General features: G+C 44.5%; 1 protein-coding gene and 1 long non-coding RNA gene across 3 annotated transcripts in view; both read right to left on the bottom strand.

The window, feature by feature from the left end:
• Positions 1-21111, bottom strand: part of LOC125934526 (uncharacterized) — a 131016-nt gene that overhangs the window by 50995 nt on the left and 58910 nt on the right. The gene's annotated exons all lie outside the window — the stretch shown is intronic.
• GLRA1 (glycine receptor alpha 1) overlaps positions 1-21111 on the bottom strand; it is an 82226-nt gene that overhangs the window by 26553 nt on the left and 34562 nt on the right. For both annotated transcript variants that reach the window (XM_049647955.1, XM_049647957.1), the window contains exon 3: positions 16441-16508. In XM_049647955.1, the coding sequence (XP_049503912.1) occupies positions 16441-16508 (68 nt within the window). The remainder of the gene's footprint in view (positions 1-16440; positions 16509-21111) is intronic.

The following is a 21111-nucleotide window of genomic DNA, read 5'->3' as shown; positions in this document are numbered from 1 at the left end:
AGGAAGGATGTGGTACTTTAGGGGCGTCTGGGTGGCTCCATCGGTTAAGCGTCCAACTTTGGCTCAGGTCACGATCTCGCAGTTCGTGAGTTTGAGCCCCGCATCGGGCTCTGTGCTAACAAATCAGAGCCTGGAGCCTGCTTTGGATTCTGTGTCTCCCTCTCTCTCTGCCCCTCCCTCACTCATGGTCTGTCTCTGTCTCAAAAATAAGTAAACATTAAAAAAAAAAAAAAAGGAAGGGCATGGTCCTTTGGAAAAAACAGCAAGTAGATGTGTTAAGGGGAAGGTGCTTGCAGGGCCTTGCAAACTCTCCTGAGGGATTTGGACTTCATCCCGAGAGTCATGCGGAGCCTTTGAAAAATTTTAAGTAGGGGAGGGCATTATGACATTTGCATGTTATTACTGATATTTAAAAAGATATGTTAGTTTTTCTTATAAGAAAAGTAAATGCATGTTGATCATAAAAAAGATAAAGGTACATCACTTAAAAGTAGGAAAAGAAAACAAGAGTGGTGGGGCCTCATTAGGAAATGACCAGTGCAAAGGGAAAGCGGGAGACCTGGAGAATGTATCTGGTGTCCGCAAGCAGCATGACTCCTCCCAGCAGCCCTCTGCTCCTCCCTTCAGAGGCTGCTACCCAAACAAGCTGTTGCCATTGATTTTCTCCTCCTTAGTTGGTAAACAGCAGTGGGAAATGCAGTTCAGAAGAGATCAATGTAATTGGTGTAATAGGCTGAAAGCTAGATGCTGTTTTGCTTACTTAGCCCTGCAACCACACTGGTCAGCGTTCGACATGCTTGGGGTCTCCGTTCAGGGTCAGGGGCCAGAGGAGCAACACTTGAATTCTCCACCCTAGAACCTCAGGTTCTACCTGAGGAACCTGTAGTTGGCCTCCAGTAGTTGGCTTGGAGCAAACCTCCAGAAGCAAACCTGTAGCAAGCCTCTGGTAGTTGGCTTCCAGGTCTCGAGCTCTCATGGCTGGCCCATCTAAGTCTGGGGTGGGAGGGATTTCCTGAGCTCTCGCTCCGTAGTCTCTAGGATCAATTTACCCATCCTGCCTCTGAGAGTCGCTGATGGTCTGTTTTCTGGTAATGGGGCAACTACCTTGCTTATAAGACCAAAGTAGAGCATTCATTCCTTCACTCACTCATTCTACCACTCAACAAACATCTATTGAGGGCTTCCTGTGTGCCACTGCAGTGGGATCTGCCCCCCACTGCCATCCCTGCTGTGTCTAACTTCACGGTCCAATTTTTCCCACTAAACTCTCCTAAACTCAGCACTGTGGTCAATTAGGAAGCATGAAGTATCGTAATAGGAAGGGGCCTGGATGAATGTGGTGCTGAGAAGGGAATGTGGTAGACAGGATGTGCTCCCGTTGCAATCAGAGCCAAGAGACAGTGTCCAAGGCATGGACAAAGGCCAGATTCTCATACCTTCCTAGGTCTCCGTATCCAGCTCTCAAAGGGGTGTCTTCTGTCTAAACTCAATTCTACTCTATAAATATTTGCTAGGCTTAGAGGAAGAACAGTGAGGGTGGAGGCATAAGGTCTTGGTTTCTACCCTCAGAGAGTTCAAATTATCTGGCGGGTGATGCAAGATATGGACACAAAAACTACCACACAACACTGGCAGTGACAAAGGTCAAAGAGGTTCTAAAAAATTGCTATTAGATATTGCTCTCGAGTCTTTGAGATGACTTCCAGCCAGTTTGGGTGAATCAGGAAAAGCTTTCAGAGGGAAGGTGACTTTGGAAATAGCCCCTTTCAGTCTGTTCCAGCCCCCTGATGTTAGCACCTCCAGGTCTGGTGTTGTTCTGAGATGGGAATAATATCTAGTTTCAGCTGGAAAGGAGGCCACTGATGTGTGAGGAGGAAGTCCAGGGGTGGGGAGTCAGGCTTAGAGCAGGACAGGGCCTCAGTGTATTTAGATTAGGATATATATATATATATATATATATATATATATATATATACATACATACATATAGTTGCAGGTCAAAGGAATCTCGTGTAGAAGGAATAGCAGAGGTGTGTAGGTAGGGGCATTCAAACCATTCAGCTTAGCTTAACCACTAGCCATATAAGTAATAAAATGTCCCCCTTACTGAGGACCTACTATGTTCCAGGTGTTGTGCTAAGCATGCCATGCATTTTGGCTCTTTTTATTTTATTTATTTATTTTTTTAAATGTTTATTTAGGGTCACCTGGGAGGCTCAGTCGGTTAAGCATCCAACTTTGGCTCAGGTCATGATCTCATGGTTCATGAGTTTGAACCCTGCGTCGGGCTCTATGGTGACAGCTCGGAGCCTGGCGCCTGCGTCAGATTCTGTGTCTTCCTCTCTCTCCGCCCCTCCCCTGCTCACACTCTTTCTCTCTTAAAAATAAACATGAAAAATTAAAAAAAAATTATTTATGTATTTTTTGAGAGAGAGAGAGAATGTGTGATCAGGAGAGGGGCGGAGAGAGAATCTCAAACAGGATCTGTGCTGTTAATGTAGAGCCCAATATGGGGCCCCATCCCATGAACTGTGAGATCATGACCTGAGCCAAAATCAAGAGTTGGATGCTTAGCCATCTAAGCCACCCAGATACCCCTCAGCTCGTTTTATCTTTAAAACAACCCTATAGCATAGATATAGCCAACCTAAGTTATAGGTGAAGGAGAGGCAGAGAGATTAAGTAATTTGTTCAAATTTACACAGTAATCAGGAGGATTGGAATCTGAGTAGAGGGCGCTTAGCCTTGCTATATGAGCTGCCTCTTCCTCTCCCACCCCAGGAGGGAGCTGCCCTCCCCAGCCCTCTGAAAAGCACCGTGGAACCAGAGTCATAGATGAAGTCTCCAAATGTGAGATGAGTCAGCCCCAGCTCTTCACAGTAAGGACCTTGCTCATTGGCACACGTAGAGTTTACTAAATCCCGACTGAGTGCCAGGGACTGTTCTAAGAGCTTTAGTGAGCCCTCTCACCAAATTCTCGCAGTGACACCATTTTATAGATAAACTGAGGCCAGGGGCTATCTCGTGCTTCATCTAAAGTTAGTGACAGGGCTGAAGCTTGAATCCATGACTGGCTGACTCCAAAGTCTGCTTTTAAGTAGTATGCTGCACTGGCTTCTTTTATTGATGATGCGTGATTTGGGGTTGCTGCTTTTTAGTTTTCAGGGCACCCTTATGTTAATTTTGTTCTGTGAAGTTTGGCATGAAGAGAAGATTCTTCTCTGCCTTGGACAAATGTGGAATCTAAAGCCCTAAAATCTTGAGTTCCCACCACTAGTTATTGGTAGATCCAGGATTGATAATACTGATATGTAGGCTTGAGACTTGACCACGTGTAAGGAATGATGCCAAGAGCATCATGTGTGTTATTTTATCTTCATGGTAATCTTGCGATGTAGGTTCTATTATCATTCCCATGTTATGGTTAGTTACATCAAGGCACACAGAGGTTAAAGTACTGTTCCTACATCACACATCTAGCAAGTCCCAAAGTTGACATTTGGACCTAAGATGTTCATGCCAAGCAATTAACTCCTAGACTACACTGCCCAGGATCTCCTAGAATTGCCCCAAGTGACAGTTTCATGACACTTTAATGCCACCTGATACTATCTCTGGCTGTGGTTATGTAGCTGTAGGTTTGTAGATACCCACAATCATCAGGACGTATTAAAAGGGGCAAGAAACAAAAAGCTTCTGCCCCAGGTCCCGCAGTCCACCAGTGCTCCTACTTAATTGCTGATCTGACTCTTGAATTTGACCCATTGTCTGTGCCACACTCAAGTCCAGTGCTGGCAGAATCCCCAGATCTTGACCCATTGTCTTCTTGGTTCCAGATGCCTGCTCTGTGCCTCAAACCTCTCCCAAGTCACCACCCTGCTTGGTGCATTCTGATTTGGATCTCACACAATCAGAGATACATTTGTTGTAAAGAATTGTAGGTGGGTTGGACCAGTGGAACTGAGCATCTTTGTTTATCTTTAGGGGATCACTAAAACACAGCATGAGTTTAATAATTACATAAAAATGCTAATAGCAGCTGCTTTTATTGGGATTCTGGCATTTGCTAGAACATTATATGCATTGTATCTCTAAGCCTTTCATCAACCTAGCACACTGGGTATTATATTCATTTTACAGGGAAGGAGACTGAAATTCAGAAATTATTTGATAATAATTCTATTATTCAGTAGAGGTCAAGTGTCTTGCCCAAACTCCCATGGCTAGTAGGTGCTAGAGCATGGACACGAACCCAGGACTATCTGGCTCTCAATTTCACATTATTTTGACAATTACATGTGGCCTCTTTATTTCCTTTTTTTAAAAAACCAAGTTCCTACGTGGGTAGGTGAAAGAAATATGGTAGATATAGTATACTGGGACCCCACTAAGCCCATGTGACTGGTTGGCTCATACATGCCTTTATAGTCAATTATCAGGTGGAGAACTTTGGTTTGGGATATTAAACAGTGAGGTGGATTCATAACTGGTTGTCAAGGAGTGCAAATTGAAGGGCAGATGTTACCCTGGAAAAAGGCAAGAGGACAGTGTTGTCAGTACAGGGCACAGTAGTGAGACATGCCATTAGCCCATTTGGAAAAATGGAAAACCAGTTGCTCTGTGTGGGTTAAACTACAGCAGAGAAGAATATGCAGCAGAAGAGCTTGGCAACGCCCAGAATCAATCACAAAGTCCCACATGTAATCCCAATGATTTAGAACAGGCCTGTGCTTGTAATTTAATAACTGGAACCCTAATTTACTGTATCGTGTCTCATTTAGAGAACTATTTTATAAACATATGGGAGACATTCACTCAGTAGTATGAGAAAAGGGTATTTGAGGAACAAGAATTTGGCAGTTGGTAATCTAGCATCATCGGGATGGGGGAACATCAACATTTTCATTCCTGGAAAGAGGGTTTCTGAATGGTAAGGCAGGGATGGTTTCTTAGACCTCTCTCTGGCATGGACAAAATTTCCCTCAGGACTGTCGGTCTTCTTCCTTCTTTTTTGTCCAGTTCCACGTATGTCAAATGCAACTTTTGATTGGCTTCCCTGGTATTCAGAGAACAGCAAGGGAATGTTTTCACGGAGGACAAGAGCATTCCTATTATTCAAATGGAGAGCCCCACTGTAAATTAAATAACTTGGCAGTCTTATTTACCCACTTTAGTCTTTTCTGGGTTTGACTGTCATGAGTCAGCCTTCCTGAATCTGATCTGATGGAGAGCCAACTCTGAGCTGTCATAAATTCACGATTGCGATGCCTCCCTCAGTGGGGTGCTGGGAGAGAAGCATTCAGCAGAGGATACCAAAGCTGCCTGAAGCCCCATTTCCTGCCTGTAACAGACTCTAATGGCATTCCTGAGTGTTCTATCCTTGGCCTTCTTTAAGTATTCAGTTTACCAAGGCTTTGTGGAGTGTTGAGCCGTATCTAATTGGATGACATTTAATAGACTTTCTCTTGGATCCCCCAAACCCAAGAGTATAAAAAACAACCGAGCATTAGCTGTGTAGAAAGACTGAAAGTATAATGGAAAAAAGCAACAACAGAAAAGATTTCATCCCAAATAGCAACAAACCACACAAAATATCTAGGAATAAACCTAACAAGAAATGTGTGACTTGTAGACAATAAAAAAAAAAAGCAAAAAACCACCACCACCACCACCACCAACAACAACAACAATTCTAAAACTTTACTGAAAAGGCATAAAGGAATACCTAGATAAACGGAGGGATGTACCGTGTTTACATAATATTGTAAAGATGTCAATTCTTACCAAATTAATCTATAAACTCAATGCAATGTCAATAGAAACTTGAGGCCATTTTTATCAGCCTCAACAAATGGATTCTAAAGTTTATATGGAAGAGAAAATGGACTGGAAACATTAGGAAAACCTATAGAAGAAGAACAACAGAGAACTTTTCTAGCAGAGGTAGAAATAAAATGTTAAGCCTTAGTAATTAAAATAGTGTGGTATTGGTGCAGAAACAGACAAAAGGAGCAATGGAATAATAAACTGAGACTAGAAACAGACCTAGGCATGATGATAGAAAAATTACTATCTAATCAGAGAAATATAGAGTTAAACCACCACCAAATACTATGCAGAAGACTAAACCCTAACTGTATTAAGGAGGTATAGGTAAAAAGAGAAATCTAGACTATTATTGAAAATGCCCAGTATGCAAAAAAAAAAAAAATATGCAAAGATACTCAAATTCACTAGGAATCTGGAATGAAAATTAAAACTGACAATGAAGTACCATTTTAAAAATCCCATTTGGTAAAATGAAAAGGCTTGATAATATCGTGGGTTGGCAAGGATAAGGGGAAATGAACACTGTTATGGGGACAGTAAACTGGGAGCTGTTTTGGAAGTGAGCTGGACAATAACATCTGTTGAAATAACAAGAAAGGTGCATGTCCTTTGATAAAGGCATTCCACTTCTGGAATATATCCTGAGGAAACACACAGAGTTGTAGACACGACTATCCTTTGGGGTGTTGTTTGTATTAGTGAAAAGCTACGTAAACGCAAAGGATCCATCAGGAAAAGAGTGGATCGATACCATGAAATGATGGCATGGGATTGTTTAGGCAGGCCATAAAGCTTGGACACAGATTAAAATTATTTGTCATATCTTTTTTAAAATATTTATTTTTGAGAAAGAGAGCACAAGCAGGGGAGGAGCAGAGCAGGGTGAGGCGGGGGGTGGGGGATGGACAGATGATCCCAAACAGGCTCCGTGCTCACAGCAGTGAGCCCAGTTTAGGGCTACAACTCACAAAGTGTGAGATCATGACCAGAGCCGAAACTGGACGCTAAACTGACTGAGCCACACAGGTGCCCTATTTGTCGTATCTTGAATATAGTAATAATAAGCCACTTCTTATATTCCACATTGGTGGTGTGCAGAGAGCTAAGAATGAGTTAGACCCATATGCAGTGATGGGAGAGATTCCAAGGGTTAGTGGAAATGACAAGAGCACAGTCCTATTTAAATGAAGGTCGCGTCGATGTGCATACATGTATGTGTGGTCAGGGAAGGTAGTAGGACATACACTAACTTGCTCGTCTGTAGTGGTTAACACAGGCTAGGACAGTGGGACTCAGGGGCATTCCTGTTTTCTTCCTCTGTCTTTTCTTTTTTATTGGACTTACTACAAAAGCTTGTTTTCATCTGTTACTCATGTACGTAAAAAGATGTTCCAGTGTTTTCTTGTCTGTGGCATAGTGTGAGTGAACACTGTGACATGATTACTTAAACTGAAATGCCTCTTTTTTTGAGAGAGAGAGAGAGAGAGAGAGAGAGAGAGAGAGGATGTGACTGGGGGAGGGACAGAGGGAGAGAGAGAGAGAGAGCAAGAGAGAGAGAATCTTAAGTGGGCTCCATGCTCAGTGTGGAGTCCAATGCAGGGCTTGACCCCCAAACCTGAGATCATGACCTGAGCCGAAATCAAGAGTCAGACGCTCAGCTGACTGAGTCACCCAGCATGCCCAAACTGAAACATCTTTGAAGTGGCATGCATAGAAGTGATTTTAGCGTTCTGAGGAGGTTGCCTGAGGCCGCCTTGGGAAGGCAGGGATTGAGGGAAAAACCAAAGGAGTAAGATTCCTGGCCTCTGCTCCACTTCATCCAGAACAGCCTTTTTTTTTTTTTTTTTTTTTTTTTTAAATCAGTTTGTCAAAGTGCTACATAAGATTTAGCCTAAAATGAACTGTGGTGGTAGGGCTGCTATTAAAAACAATGCTTTGAAGCCTACTAACCCAGAAGTGGGATAGTGATGGCTTCACTTTGGTCTGCTCTGAGCAGTCCTGGGGGGCCGGGGTTCATTTCTTGACCTTTCATTTCAAGATGGAAGGCAATGGCACTGGATGTACTCTGAGAGAGCACCATGGATGGTAAAGGGACTGGGCACCATGGGGAATGGTTGAAGAAGCCAGGTGTGGGCAAGGGGCAAGAGGACTGACCTCAGTTATTTGAAGGGCTGTCAGGTGAATAGATTGATTCTCTGTGGCCCTAGAATCAGAATGAAAACCATGGGTAAATGGAGATTTCAGAGTTGTCCAAAGGTGGGATTGGCTGTCTTGGGAGACAGGGAGCTCCCTGTCTCTAGAGGTATCCAAGCAGAAACTACTTGGCCACAATGTTTGTGGCTGAGATTCTTACAACAGACGGTGGTTCAACCAGAGTGCCTCCAAGGTTAATTCTTCCCGCCAATATTGATTGGGCTCCTATGGTTCAGGCAGTGTGTTGGGCACTGGAAATATGGAGATGATTGAGAGAGATAAGCCCCCAACACAAGAGCAAACAAGACAATAAACAGTGAATTTTCACATCTGAGACATCGCTTCAAGGATACTGGAACCTAGTGATGTGATAGTGACTGGAGAGGGGAACGTTTTTAGATAGGGAGTCAGGAAAGAACCCTCTGAAGAGCTATCTGAGCTGAGACCTGCAAGGTGAGATGGAGTCATTCACACAGAGATCTCTGGGGATAGAGGGAGCAGAATAGAGTAAGAGAAGCTGCTGTGGGGTTTGAAGCAGGAGGATGCTGTGATCTGATTCAGGGCTTAAAAAAATTCCTCTAGCCACTGTGGGAAGCAGTGTAGGGTGTGAGAAAGGGAGGCATGGGGGCTAGTTAGGAGGTAGTTTTAGCCAAGTAGGAAAGAGACGATGCCAAGTTTAACTGGAGTTGACAGCAGCAGAGTTGGAGAAAAGTATATGGATTTAGTTTTATCTTCTATGATTCAAAGCATGCACTTCATTCAATCAGTTGACCCCAGAAGTAGGTTGGCCTTGTGAAATACTGCTGCCCAAACAATGGAGTCACATTTAGGGTTGGGCTAAGGGGCATTTCATCTCCTTAAGTGGTAGCTGTTTTCGTGTGTCTTGAGGCCTCATTTGCAAATATCCGAAGGGATGGATGGCCAAGGTCTTGCTGTGATAAAAGTTCTGATAGAATCACACAAATCCTACTGATTAACCAGACTACAGTGCAGGAGACCCATGGCCCATTGTCTCCTTGGCTCCACCACCTTTCCTCCTGCCCAGTGCTGAGCAGGTGAACATGGCCAAGATCAGGGCTCCAGAAGTCAGGCAGCCCGGGGATAGTAACTAGCAAGGGTATTTATTGGTTGGAAAAGCTTGGGTGAATTAAGCACCTCTGAGCTTTAGTTTCCTCATCTATGAAATGGGATGGTTGGATTACATGAACTAATCCCCATAAGTTGCCAACCGCAGATGCCTGGTTTTCAGTAAAGCAGTCAATACGTGAGAGTCACTGCCACCTCACCTCTTCATTGGAAGAACTGTCTTCCTACTGTCTTTGTTCCACTTTGTCTTCTGCTTTCTTCATGCCCCTGATATCACATTCCCGAATTTCACACACCCTCCCCTTCCCCATCCACCATCGCCAAACCCATCAGACGCTGTTGTCTTTTCTTACTTGACTTGCCCCCTCTTTTAGCACTGCTGGATACATGAGTTTTTTTTAACCTCTCCCCCCACCTCCCAACCTTTGGGTCATTCCATGACATCATTCTCTGCTGGAAGGTGTTAACAGAGAGAGTACCACGATCAGATTTCCTCTTTAGAAAAACTGCTCAGAATCACACAGCGGCATTTTCACAGCACCCCACACATAAGACGTGTGAGTAAGTGAGGGCTAATATTGCTATCGGTGGTCATTATTTGCTATGTCCCATAGCATCCTGTGCAAACCTCTGTGATCTCACTCATCACACTGTGTTGTTACCTTTGGTTTTGTTGTTCACTGTCCCCATAGAGAAAGCAGAGACCTATGGGGTCGGGCGGGGGGGGGGGGTTGGGGATTATGCTTTTCTTCAGGCAGGGCCACATGACTTCCTTTGGATAGTGAGATATGAGCGGAAGTGGTCTGTGTCACTTCTGGGAGGAAAGCATCGACTTGCCGGTGTTCAAGCCTTCGGTGCCTTTTTCCCTTGTGTGGCAAGTGTGAAATCACACATTGATGTGGAAATGCAACGCTTGGCCACCACATGGAGGGCAGTGGTCTTAGAGAGTCTCCCACATCTGCTTTATACTGATTTATACTTAAGTATGCGCTCATATATTCACAAATATCCATAGCAGACTTTAGATGAGTGATAAATCAATCTTTGTTGTTTGAAGATATTGAGATTTGGGGGATTGTTTGTTGTTGCAGGAAAGCCTAGCCTAATATGAGTAAAACAGAACTCTATTCCTAGAGCTTAATGCCATATTCAGCATGTATAGGATGTGGTTAATAACGGAGGTGGAAAGAATAAATGAATAAAATAGGGAACAGAAGAAATAAACCTAAGAAGGTGTTTCCTTAGGCTTATGTATTGGAGTCCTTGGTTGATTGGTTCAATAGTTAACAATCCTTTAGGGGTGCCTGGGTGGCTCAGTCGGTTAGACGTCTGACTCTTGGTTTCAGCTCAGGTCATGATCGCATGGTTTGTGGGATCGAGCCCTGTGACTGGCTCTGCACTGACAGCTTTGAGCCTGCTTGGGATTCCCTCCCTTCCTCTTTCTCTGCCCTTCACCTGCTTTCTCTCTCACTCTCTCTCTTTCTCTCTCTCAATAAATAAGTAAATTTAAAAAAATAGTTAATAATCCTTTGTATTTCTGTAGCATTCATAGAAGGCTTTCATACCTATTACTCATGTGTTCCTACACACCATTCTTAAAGCTGGATACCTAGAGGGGACTGAGTCTGAGTGGCATTAAATTGTGGCAGAGCTAGAACTCAACTCCTGGTCTCTTGATTTCTGGTTCAGGACTCTGTCCATTGCTCCTTAATATCTACAAAGGAGACCAAACTTGTAGACTAGAGTTGGATAGACTTTCACCAGTCACTGGGGGTCATGGACACAGTGTGCCTGTCTCTATGCCAGGCCAGCCCAAGACTTGGCAAGAGAGCCTGGAGCACATGTCCTAATAATGGAAACACTGGGATTCGTGCCCAGATGGTGTCAATACACATACACACAGACACACATACTCATACACACACACACACACCCATACACTCTTCTCTCTCTCACGTTTGTTTACATATATTCTACATGAATTCCAGCTATCCATGTGTCCCCACATATACACACTCACACGTGTACCTGCGCATGTATGTGTGTGGACATACTCACATACCGATACATACATACACACATAAATGTGCTCACTCAGATGCTGATTTGTACTTAAATATGTGCTCATATATTCACAGATATCCATATATAATTGCATAGCTGAAGATAATATACTTCATGTGCATTCACTCTTAAGTACTTTTACATATATGTGTGCACACAGATATGTGCACATCCACACTTATTTACATGTACATTTATCACCACAGAAACAGACTTATGTTCGTATCTGTGCTTGGTCATACACATTTCTCTTTGATGTTCCCTGTTTCATTTTCTGTAAGCTAGCATACACATTTACACAGGCCTCTTTGTACATCTGCACAAATGCACAATCCCACAATATACACCTGTGTGTAAATACTACACGGACACATAGATGCTGCAGTATAGGGACTTACATGTGTCCAGACAAGCTGGATGGATCCCTCTGGGTTCTAGTTCCAGATCTTTCTTTCATGGCTTGTCAAAGGGGCTGTTTAGTTCAGGACCCCTCTCCCTCTTCTCTCTTTCCCATTCCTGTTCCAATCTCTACCTTCGTTTTCTGTGTAGACTCAATGAAACTGCCTGGAAAGGTCAGATGAAGGGCTGGCAACTTCAGCCCTCCCCTCGTCGGGAATGGATAGAGACCCCTGTTGCTCTCCTGGCTGCCTCTCTCTGCTCTCAGGTCTGCTAGCTCCAGTGAATAAAGCCAGGCCCTGGGAGGCAGACAGTCGGGCCTGGGGACTCCAGCTGTTTATAGAGCTGCCATGCACTCCCGCTGCTCTTGGAGAACAAACACAGGCTGGAAAGTTTCTGGCATGGGGACTATGCTCATATTACCATGAGCCCAGGAAGCACAGTCAGCTCTGTGTGCTTTTGGTGAGGCAGAGTACTGGGCTGGAAGTCTGGGGCCTTGGGCCTGTCTATTCAGTGAAGTTCCCTTTCATCTCTGATTTCCTTATGATGAAAGGAAACAAGCAAGGGCTGGGTAATTCCAAACATCCAGGGATTAAATATTTATATTTGGCTCAGGAGAAGACAGCCTTTGGGGTGAGACAGATCTCAGTTCAAATTCCACCTCTGCCACTGATCTGCTGTGTGACTTTATGCAAGTGACTTAATGTTTCTGAGCCTTGGCTTACTTATCTGTAAAATGGGGATTACATTTCCTGCCTCACAGAGGCTTTTGTGAGGTCTGAATGAGATGATATTGGCAAAAGTGCTCTGCACACTGCCTGGCACATAGTAGCATTTAGACATGGTTGTTGCTCTTGTTATTGTGTTAATATGGGTCCAGTCTTGCTCTGCAAACATATTTTGAGTGACAAGGAGAGAGGCTTGAATGGGAAAGTGGTCCAAAGGGTTTGGTTGGTGGGATCTACATTAGAAAGAAGCTGCGAGGGAGGGGAGGGCTTGGCTACTGCAAACAGCATTAGACCTGGGTTTCTGTCCCACCTGCTCCATGCTGTGTGACCTTGCTCAAGTGATGTCCTCACTCTAGCCATCAGATCCCCTCTCTGTAAAATGAAGGCCTGTCTTAGACAATTTCTTAAGGTTTTTTTCTAGTTCTGAGGTATTATGTTTTGTTTTTCCTAATTCATCTGCAAAGTAAATTAAACACATACAGATAATTAAGGACCCAGTGGGGGGAAAATCACAGTATTGTGGAGTGTACAAGCTGAAAATGGTAACTCCTCTTTTAGATTAACTTTAATTACTAAGGAATAAACTCTGTCCCCTGTGGAACACTCCCAAAGAGGCACACCATTGCCAGTTTCTCATTCTTTGTCTAGAGATTATGTATCTCCACCCCAGGGGACCATGGCCCTCAGGGCCTCCCTTGTTGGTTATCTCGATTTTCATTATTGACTGTTCCCTCCTGAGGCATACTGAGCCTGGCACCATAAGAGGCTGGATTTCTTTATTTTATTTTATTTTACTATTTTTTTAAAACATGAAATTTCTTGTCAAATTGGTTTCCATGCAACCACCTAAGTGTTGTCAAACATAGAAATCCCACCTCTTTTAATTTGGCACTTTCAACAATAGCCGACTTAAAAGAGGTTGGATTTCGACGTTTGACGACACTTAGGTGGTTGCATAAGCGTGCTGTGTGGGTCTGTGGTCCCTCCATTTCCTATGTCTTGGCCCTTTGATGTTGTGGTGGTTTGATGCACAGCAGACACCTTCTCTGGCTTTCGAGAATTGATCTTAATCCCTGCCTGGGAGCTCACTGGTTCTGTGATGTGATGCCCCCAAATCTGTTTCCTCAGCTGCAAATTGGGAGACATAGTGTCCACCATGTCTACTGTATAGAGAGTGGTTGCAGGACCAAGTATTTAGTGAAGGAATCTGACAAGAGAGAGTGAGTGTGAAATGTGTTCAAAATTAGGAGGAGTGTTTAAGAGTAATGGCAGACATTCATTGTGTGTACTTTGTGTCAAGCACTGTGCTTAGCATTTTCTATGCTTTGTCTCTTAGTCCTCATAACACGTCACAAGGCGGATGGTACCCCACTCTACAGATGGGAAGGCTGACTCAGGCTACTCTGCCCGAGGTCACAGAGCTGAACCTCAGGTTTGGTCTGGCCATGGAGGGCTGTGTCCTAATTGTTACACTGTCTCTGTAGAGAGCAAATTGCAGCAGGAGTGAAGTCTGGAAAGGTGGACAGGAGACATAGGGGAGGGGGAAACTGAGGCTCAAGATCGTATAGCTAATCAGTGATAGCTTTGGGGTCTCCATTATCATCACCATCACCATCAGCATTATCATGGGAAACATGAAAACCACTTACAAAAACTCTTTACTGTGCTAAACACTCTCTTGCACATAATTTCCACCCATGATGTCTCAAGGAAGTCAGTATGTTAGTCACCACTGGGATTTTACAGACGGGGAAACTGAAGCTTAAAGACATGAAACAAATCAGCTCCTCACATATAGTGAATGAGCCTGAGTCTATGTGGCACCAGAGTCTGGCTTTTAACCACCACACAAAATAAAGGCAGACTGCTCTTCCGTTAGGAATCTGTGTCAAGATCTGTGGCCATCATATAGAAACAAGTTGGGGTGGGGGTAGAGAGCAGATATGTATACCTGTCCTCAAATAACCAAGTTCTTTACATAGCTAGGTGGTCCCTGACTTGATCTGATAACTATTTACTATTCCAGAAGAAGAGCAGAAGTGTCAATACTCACCACACAAAGACTGAATAATGCAAATGTCAATGATCTTCTGATTTGGGAGGGAAAAGAAGAAAAGCAGGGGGGCTCCTTAGGCGCTCTTAAGACATCCATTCAAAGTGTGGGAAAACCTGGCTTTTTGACCTGGATACCCAGTGAAAAGCAGCTGGATTTGTTCCTAGTCAACAGGTGGGATCATCTCCATTTGGAGGTAAGACGCCTATCAATTTTAAGGAGTTTGATCGTTCGTCCTTTGGATGTGGGCAGGGTCTCCGTGATCCTATGAAGACAGGCCTCTTTACAAAAGGACAGATTTTGGACCATTTGCCCCATGATCTATAGAGCTCAGTGATTTTTGCCAGTCTGGGACTGAAAGATTAGATCTAATCTCTCTAAATGTTTAGGACTGAATCACCGTGTCAATCAACTGACAATATATTTGAGTTGGTTTATTTATTTTGAAAAGTTATTGAGTACCCGTTATTAAATCACTGTGCCAGCTGCTGAGGTTACCACAGGAAACGAGACAAGCTTCCAGCCCAGAATAACTTGCGTTACAGGGAGAACAGGGACGAATAAGCAGACTCTTAATGGTGGTACACGTGAGTGGTAAGGGCTAGTATGGGGACTGTCAACGTGTCACGAGAATGGGTGGAAAGAACTCAATGTAGCCTTGGGTCAAGCACACATGTGAACTTGCACATGTACACCCATGTTAAGAATGTGAAGTCTGCCTCTGCAGGTAATTCAAGTATAGACTTAAAGGAGAATAGCAGTCAGCAAGGGAAGGGGGCTTAATGCTGAAGCCGGGGGGAGCCACAGGGGAGGTGTGGAAGTAGGGCAGTGGTGTGGTCAAATCTGTGGTCTTAGAAGGGCCAGTGTGTGAGAAAGAAGGATGGGCGTAGGGCAGGATGAGAGTTAAAACTCTTTTGCAGTAATGTGAGCAAGCCCCATGGAAGCCTGAATGAGACTAGGGGGATGGGGATGTCCAGAAATGGGTGGCTGAGAGGATTTCCTGGCAGTAACATCTGTCTATAGGACTTGGTGATTGGCTGGCTGCTCTCAGTCTGCTCCTAAAGAGAGGACTCTTCAGGCTGCTTTAATTCTTTTCTCATGAGTTAGACCACTCCTTTCAAAACAAGTGCAATTGATTTTTTTCCCCAAGAATTGAGAAAAAATTTTTTAAAGCATCACTGCATTTATTTATAATCACAAATGTAATGTTTGCTCCTTGCAGAAATTCAGAAAGTAGGGAAATACTGAAAGAAGAAAATTGAAAATTATCCATAAATCTGCAATCCAGGGATAATTGCTCTTAACATTTTGGTATTTTCCCCTCTAGTCTTTTTTTCCAGTATAGCTGGTTTATTTCATTTTGTTTTATTTTATTTTTGTTTATTTATTTAGTTTGAGAGAGAGAGAGAGAGAGAGAGAGAGCGCACATGTGCTAGAGTGTGCACAAGGAGGAGGGGCAGAGAGAGAGAGGGAGAGAGAGAATCCCAAGCCAGGATTCCCTCCGCAGCTGTCAATGCAGAGCCCGATGTGGGGCTCGAACCTATGAACTGTGAGATTATGAACTGAGCAGAAATCAAGAGCTGGACACTTAACACCACTGAACCACCCAGGCACCCCATTATAGTTGACTTATTCTAAACTTGTTACCATGTGAATTTTGAAAGACACACAAAAGCAGAGAGATGAGTAGATCAACCCAGTATACCCACTGCAGCTTCTATAAGCTGTCTTCTGCTATTGTACAGTTGAGCTGTAAACTTATAAGCAGCTCTTTATATTTTCTTTTCATCTAAAACTTCAGCCTGTTGCTATAATGTTGTTCCTGTGATCCTGGGTGTTTGGCATGTTCTAGCCTTGCCGGCTCTTTGACCATTTTCAGATGCATGTCTTCACCCAAAACATTGAATAGGACAGTAAAAATGTCCAAGTCTGATATACACTAGAGATCTGAAAAAAACAAAAAACCAAAAAAACCCCAAACCCCACCAGATTCCCCGCCTCCTCAGGGAAGCGCAATGCAGAGGATGCCATATTTCTGGAAGAGATACACCCCCCAGCGGGAAATAGCAGCCTGTATTCTGACTCACTCACCATGGTTGTCTCAGCAATGGAGCCGAAGCTGTTGATGAAAATGTTGCAGCTCACATTCACCGGGGGACCTGCCAATCAAGAAAGATTGCTGCTTAGCTCCATGGTCAGGAAGAAACCCACAGGATAGGACCCATTGTTGGGACACTGACTCCAGGGATGGATCCCTCTTGGTGGTGGAGACCCTTGCTTGCCCTCCACCCCACCCCTGAGCAGCTGGGACTACCAGCTACATTGCTATGCCAGATTCCCTGGTCCCCAAGTGAGCACCAGGTACAGAACACCAGAGGCTGAGCTGAGATGTACTTTCATTAACACAGGATGATTCATCATCCTGCCATATGGTTGAAATCCCTTCCCCAAACCCCATCGGCTGTCTTCTAATTTGTGGCTGAAATGCATTTACAGCTACAACATTTGGAGGCCATCTTGGGAATCGCCAGGAACAGCAAGTTCCTCGCCTTGAACTTATGAACCAAGAATGATTGCCTGAAAGGGCGTTGATGGGAATTACCAGCTGAGGAATCCGGAGGGAACCTCCAGGGAAGTCCATAAGTCTTTGTTAAATACTTGCTAGGCAAGCTTTTGAATTCTACTGAAAAGGATAGGACACAAATGGCGAGATATTTGCTCTTTGGGATCTCATTGTTAGGGGACCTCTGTCCAGTTGAAGCCCAATCTCTTCATTTTATAGTATTAATTGTATCAGTTACCATTTACTGAGCATTACAGGGTTCGCTGCTGTGTTAAGAGTGTTACTGATATTGTCTCATTACATCCTCTTGACAACTCCATAAGAAGACATGGTTATTACCTCCATTTTGCAGATGAGGAAACAGAGGCTTAGAGAGGTTATTTGTTCATGACCACACAGCTAGTAAATGGTGGAGCCAGGGTTTGAGTTCAGATTTATCTAATTCCAAAGCTGGTGGCTCGCTATACTTGGAGGAAAGAGGTTCGAGGAAAGGAAGGGGCATGCTTAAGGTTACAGAGTGTCAGAATCCAGGATTTTAAGCACTGGGCTTCCACATGAGCTGACAAGGGGACCAGTATAAAATAACCAGAGAGGAATGTGAGACTATGGGTTAAGATTGCCATAAGCAATAGGGGTCTAGGTATGAGAGAGGTGCTGGGGAGCAAGTCATTAGGAAAGACTTCAGGAAGGTGATAAACCTTGAGCTGACCTTGAAAATGGTAATACTTGGATGAGAACTCATAATCCTTCACGTGAAGATTGCAATGTGCAATCTTTGAATTTTTTTCAGGTCTGCTTTCTTTTTGATCCCCATGAGGTCCTGTGGGAGCCGGAAAAAATTTATCATCCCTGCTGTGGAGCAGAGAGTTTTAATAAACTTCCTTGGGTTTATTTAGCCAGCAAGTGGTGGAGCCAGGGGTCAAATCCAAGTTTTCCGATTGTGGAAAGAAGGAAGCAGACAATCCTTGTGTCCTCTGTTACCCCCTCCCTTCTGTCCCTCTTTAAAAAGTAGCCCAAACATTTTGCCCAAACTCAGCCAAAGTTTCCTTCTTTTCAGAAATCTCGGTGTGTAGGAAGGGACTCAGTCTTGTGGGAATCCAGGTTTTCCCTCCAAGGGAGTGCCAGTCTCCTGGGTTTTCGATAAAGCTCCAATACGCACTGGCTACTTTATTTAGGCATGCCTTTTCCTGTTTCTGGGTAACAATTTCCCCATCAGTCTGGGACAGTAGCTCTTGACCTGGGTAGACACTCTGAGCTTGTTTGGTTTGGAATTCCTTTAAGGAAGCTCTCCATTTGAATGACAAGGTTACAGGATTTCAGGCCTGGAAGGTTTCTTAAAGGTCACCTAATCAATTCCTTCCCAGCCTGCTGTCTGCAGTAGAATCACCTGGGGAACTGGTTAAACTGCAGATTCCTCAGCCCGACTCCAGACCCAGTGAACCCAAATCCCTGGAGATTAGCCCAGACACTCTTGTTTAACAAGCTAACTTGGGTGATTCCCATGTACAGCCAAGGTTAGGAACCATTGCTATGGTGGCACCAGCTACCCTTTCAAGGCTGAGCACTTGAACACTTCCAGTACTGGGGAACTCATTTTGTCTTGAGCAGCCCTTTCCATAGTTGGGTACTTCTGTCTGCTAAAAAATTTCCCTTATGCTGAGAGGAAGCCTGCCTCCTTGTCACTACCACTTCAATGAAGACCCATTAATTTTTTTTTTTTTTTTTGGTCCTCATTTAGACTCAGACCGGGCTTTTCTTTTCATTCAGTCTCATACCATTAAGATGCCCCCAAAAGTTACTGCCCATGCCTTGAAATGACACACCCAGAGCCCCCACCCAGGCCATGCAAGTGTGTGGTGCTGTGACTCCCATACAAATTAGATCCTGATTTATGTGTGTGAGAGGGTACCAGCCGAAGGGACCCCATGGGGGAGGTGCGGTTCATTGATATAAATCTGAAATTAAATTATCCTTGAGAAAATTACAATCTGGCTGCCTTTGGCAGCAGGATAATGTATATATTTCATTAAATATTAAAGTTTAATTTTGCTTTTGTGTATGTGTTTGTATTAGGCTGTGCCCCTGATCCTGGGAGCCATTATCCTACACAGAGTCTTAGAGAAGATACAGAACATCAGAGCTGGAAAGGCCTAGGTCCTACTGGATCATTTTACAGATGCAGAAACAGAGGCCCAGACATGTCAAGTGATTTTCTCCGGGTCACGCTATCGGGTCGGTAGTGGGAGGACTGGATTCCGATATTAGTGCTCTGTACTTCCATATAACACTTTGCATTGCCACGGTGTTCTGCAGACTCAGCCTGCTGTTCCCAGCCACCCCTGCCTTCAGGAGATTCAGGAGCAGGAAAAATTTCTGGTGCTTGAAGGAAACTGCTGAGTGATTAATCACTCTGTGCAGTTTTCAAACAATGCAGGCCTCTTCCTCTTGTGTTAGGGTCACAGGGGCCTTATCTACATGGCCTTTTCAGGAGCTCTGCGGTTTGTATGGGGCTGTGGGGAATCTTCTTTGTGCCTGAGTGGGAGTGTGAAGGGACCATAGGGGCTCGGGGGCAGGGGACACTTCATGCCAATGTTTCAGCTCTCACCACAAGGGAGAGTGGAGAAATCTTGCCTCCTAGTTCTTGGGAAGGGGAGGTGGGGAGAGGGGTGTTCTGGAAGGATGTACCTTGCTCAGAGCCCAACTTGGAGGAGACTGAAGGGGGGAGAGACACTGCAGGTTTGGAAAAAGTCTAAAGCATTTTCTAGTCCTGTAGATTTGGGGCCCAGATATTCAAAGTAAGGTTCTCAGACTGGGGAGGAGAAGGGCCCTGATTGATTCAATAATTTTTTTTTAATATAATCTATTGTCAGATTGGTTTCCATACAACACCCAGTGCTCATCCCAACAGGTGCCCTCCTCAATGCCCATCACCCACTTTCCCCTCCCCCCCATCACCCCTCAGTTTGTTCTCAGCTGATTCAATAGTTTTATAGTCTGGGTGAAATTTTACTCCTTAAAAAATGTCCATTGATAGGGGTGCCTGGGTAGCTCAGTCGGTTAAGCGGCCGACTTTGGCTCAGGTCATGATCTCGCGGCCCGTGAGTTTGAGCCTGGCGTCGGGCTCTGTGCCGACAGCTCAGAGCCTGGAGCCTGTTTCGGAATCTGTGTCTCCCTCTCTCTGACCCTCCCCCGTTCATGCTCTGTCTCTCTCTGTCTCAAAAATAAATAAACGTTAAAAAAAATTCAAAAAAAATGTCCATTGATAGGCAAATAAGTAAATAAATGAATGAATACACAAATAAATTGCTAGCATTAGACAAAGAATTGAGTAAACGTAGCTGAGTTGAAGTCTTGACAGCATCCCTTGGGATGCTCTAAGCCTTAGCATATATTTTAGTTCATTCATTCATTTTTGAAAGGTTTATCGAGGGCCATCTACGTGCCACGTACAGTGCTATGCATAGAGGAAAGCTAACACCTGTACTCTGGATGCATACACGTCCAACACACGCTTTCCTCCTTAGGAGAGCTACCCCAGGGCACTCAGGATGGAGTTCCAAGAGAGCCCACCAGGGGGCATGCTGGGCTGGAATTCCCGAAAACCACCAGCGGCAACGGAGGCAACCTGGTGGTCAGGTCTGTAATGTATTCCGTTTGGCCAATGGTATTCCTAAAAGATGTGATTTAGCTGCCAACTTGGACAATTTGACAGCAAACTCCAGCCTCAAGTCTTCTCTTGGAAGGCCCGCTGCCCAGGGCCTGCATTCCTACCTGGCAGCTACTGTTAGGACCTGAGAAATGGCTGCTCTTAGGTGAACTTGTGCTAACTGGTTTTCTTTCCTTCTCCCCATCCTGCTTTACTCATGTGCCATACCTGATCCCCCTGGGCGTTTGAAATTGTGACCCTGGTGAAGGGCTTGGGCCCAGACCCTGTGGCCACGACCTTGGTCCTGACTTACCTGTCCCTGAGGGAGGCAAGGTCATGCTAAATGACGCTGGAAGGTATGACCTCAGAGAAGGTGCCAGGGGAGCCTCACGGTAAACAGGAGTGGGAGGTGGGCCCCAAACAACCAACCCCACTTGCAGAGCACTGTGAGAAGGGTACTTGGAGAATGGCGAGCGAAGTGAGCAAATATTAGGAAGCTGTTATCAGCTGTCACATCCCTTGTTTGGTCTTACACTTGAGCCAAAAGGAACAG

This window comes from Panthera uncia (assembly GCF_023721935.1).
Source record: "Panthera uncia isolate 11264 chromosome A1 unlocalized genomic scaffold, Puncia_PCG_1.0 HiC_scaffold_17, whole genome shotgun sequence".
Taxonomy (NCBI): Eukaryota; Metazoa; Chordata; class Mammalia; order Carnivora; family Felidae; genus Panthera; species Panthera uncia.
Note: the sequence above shows the minus strand (reverse complement) of the source record. Positions and strands in the feature narration are given on the sequence as shown.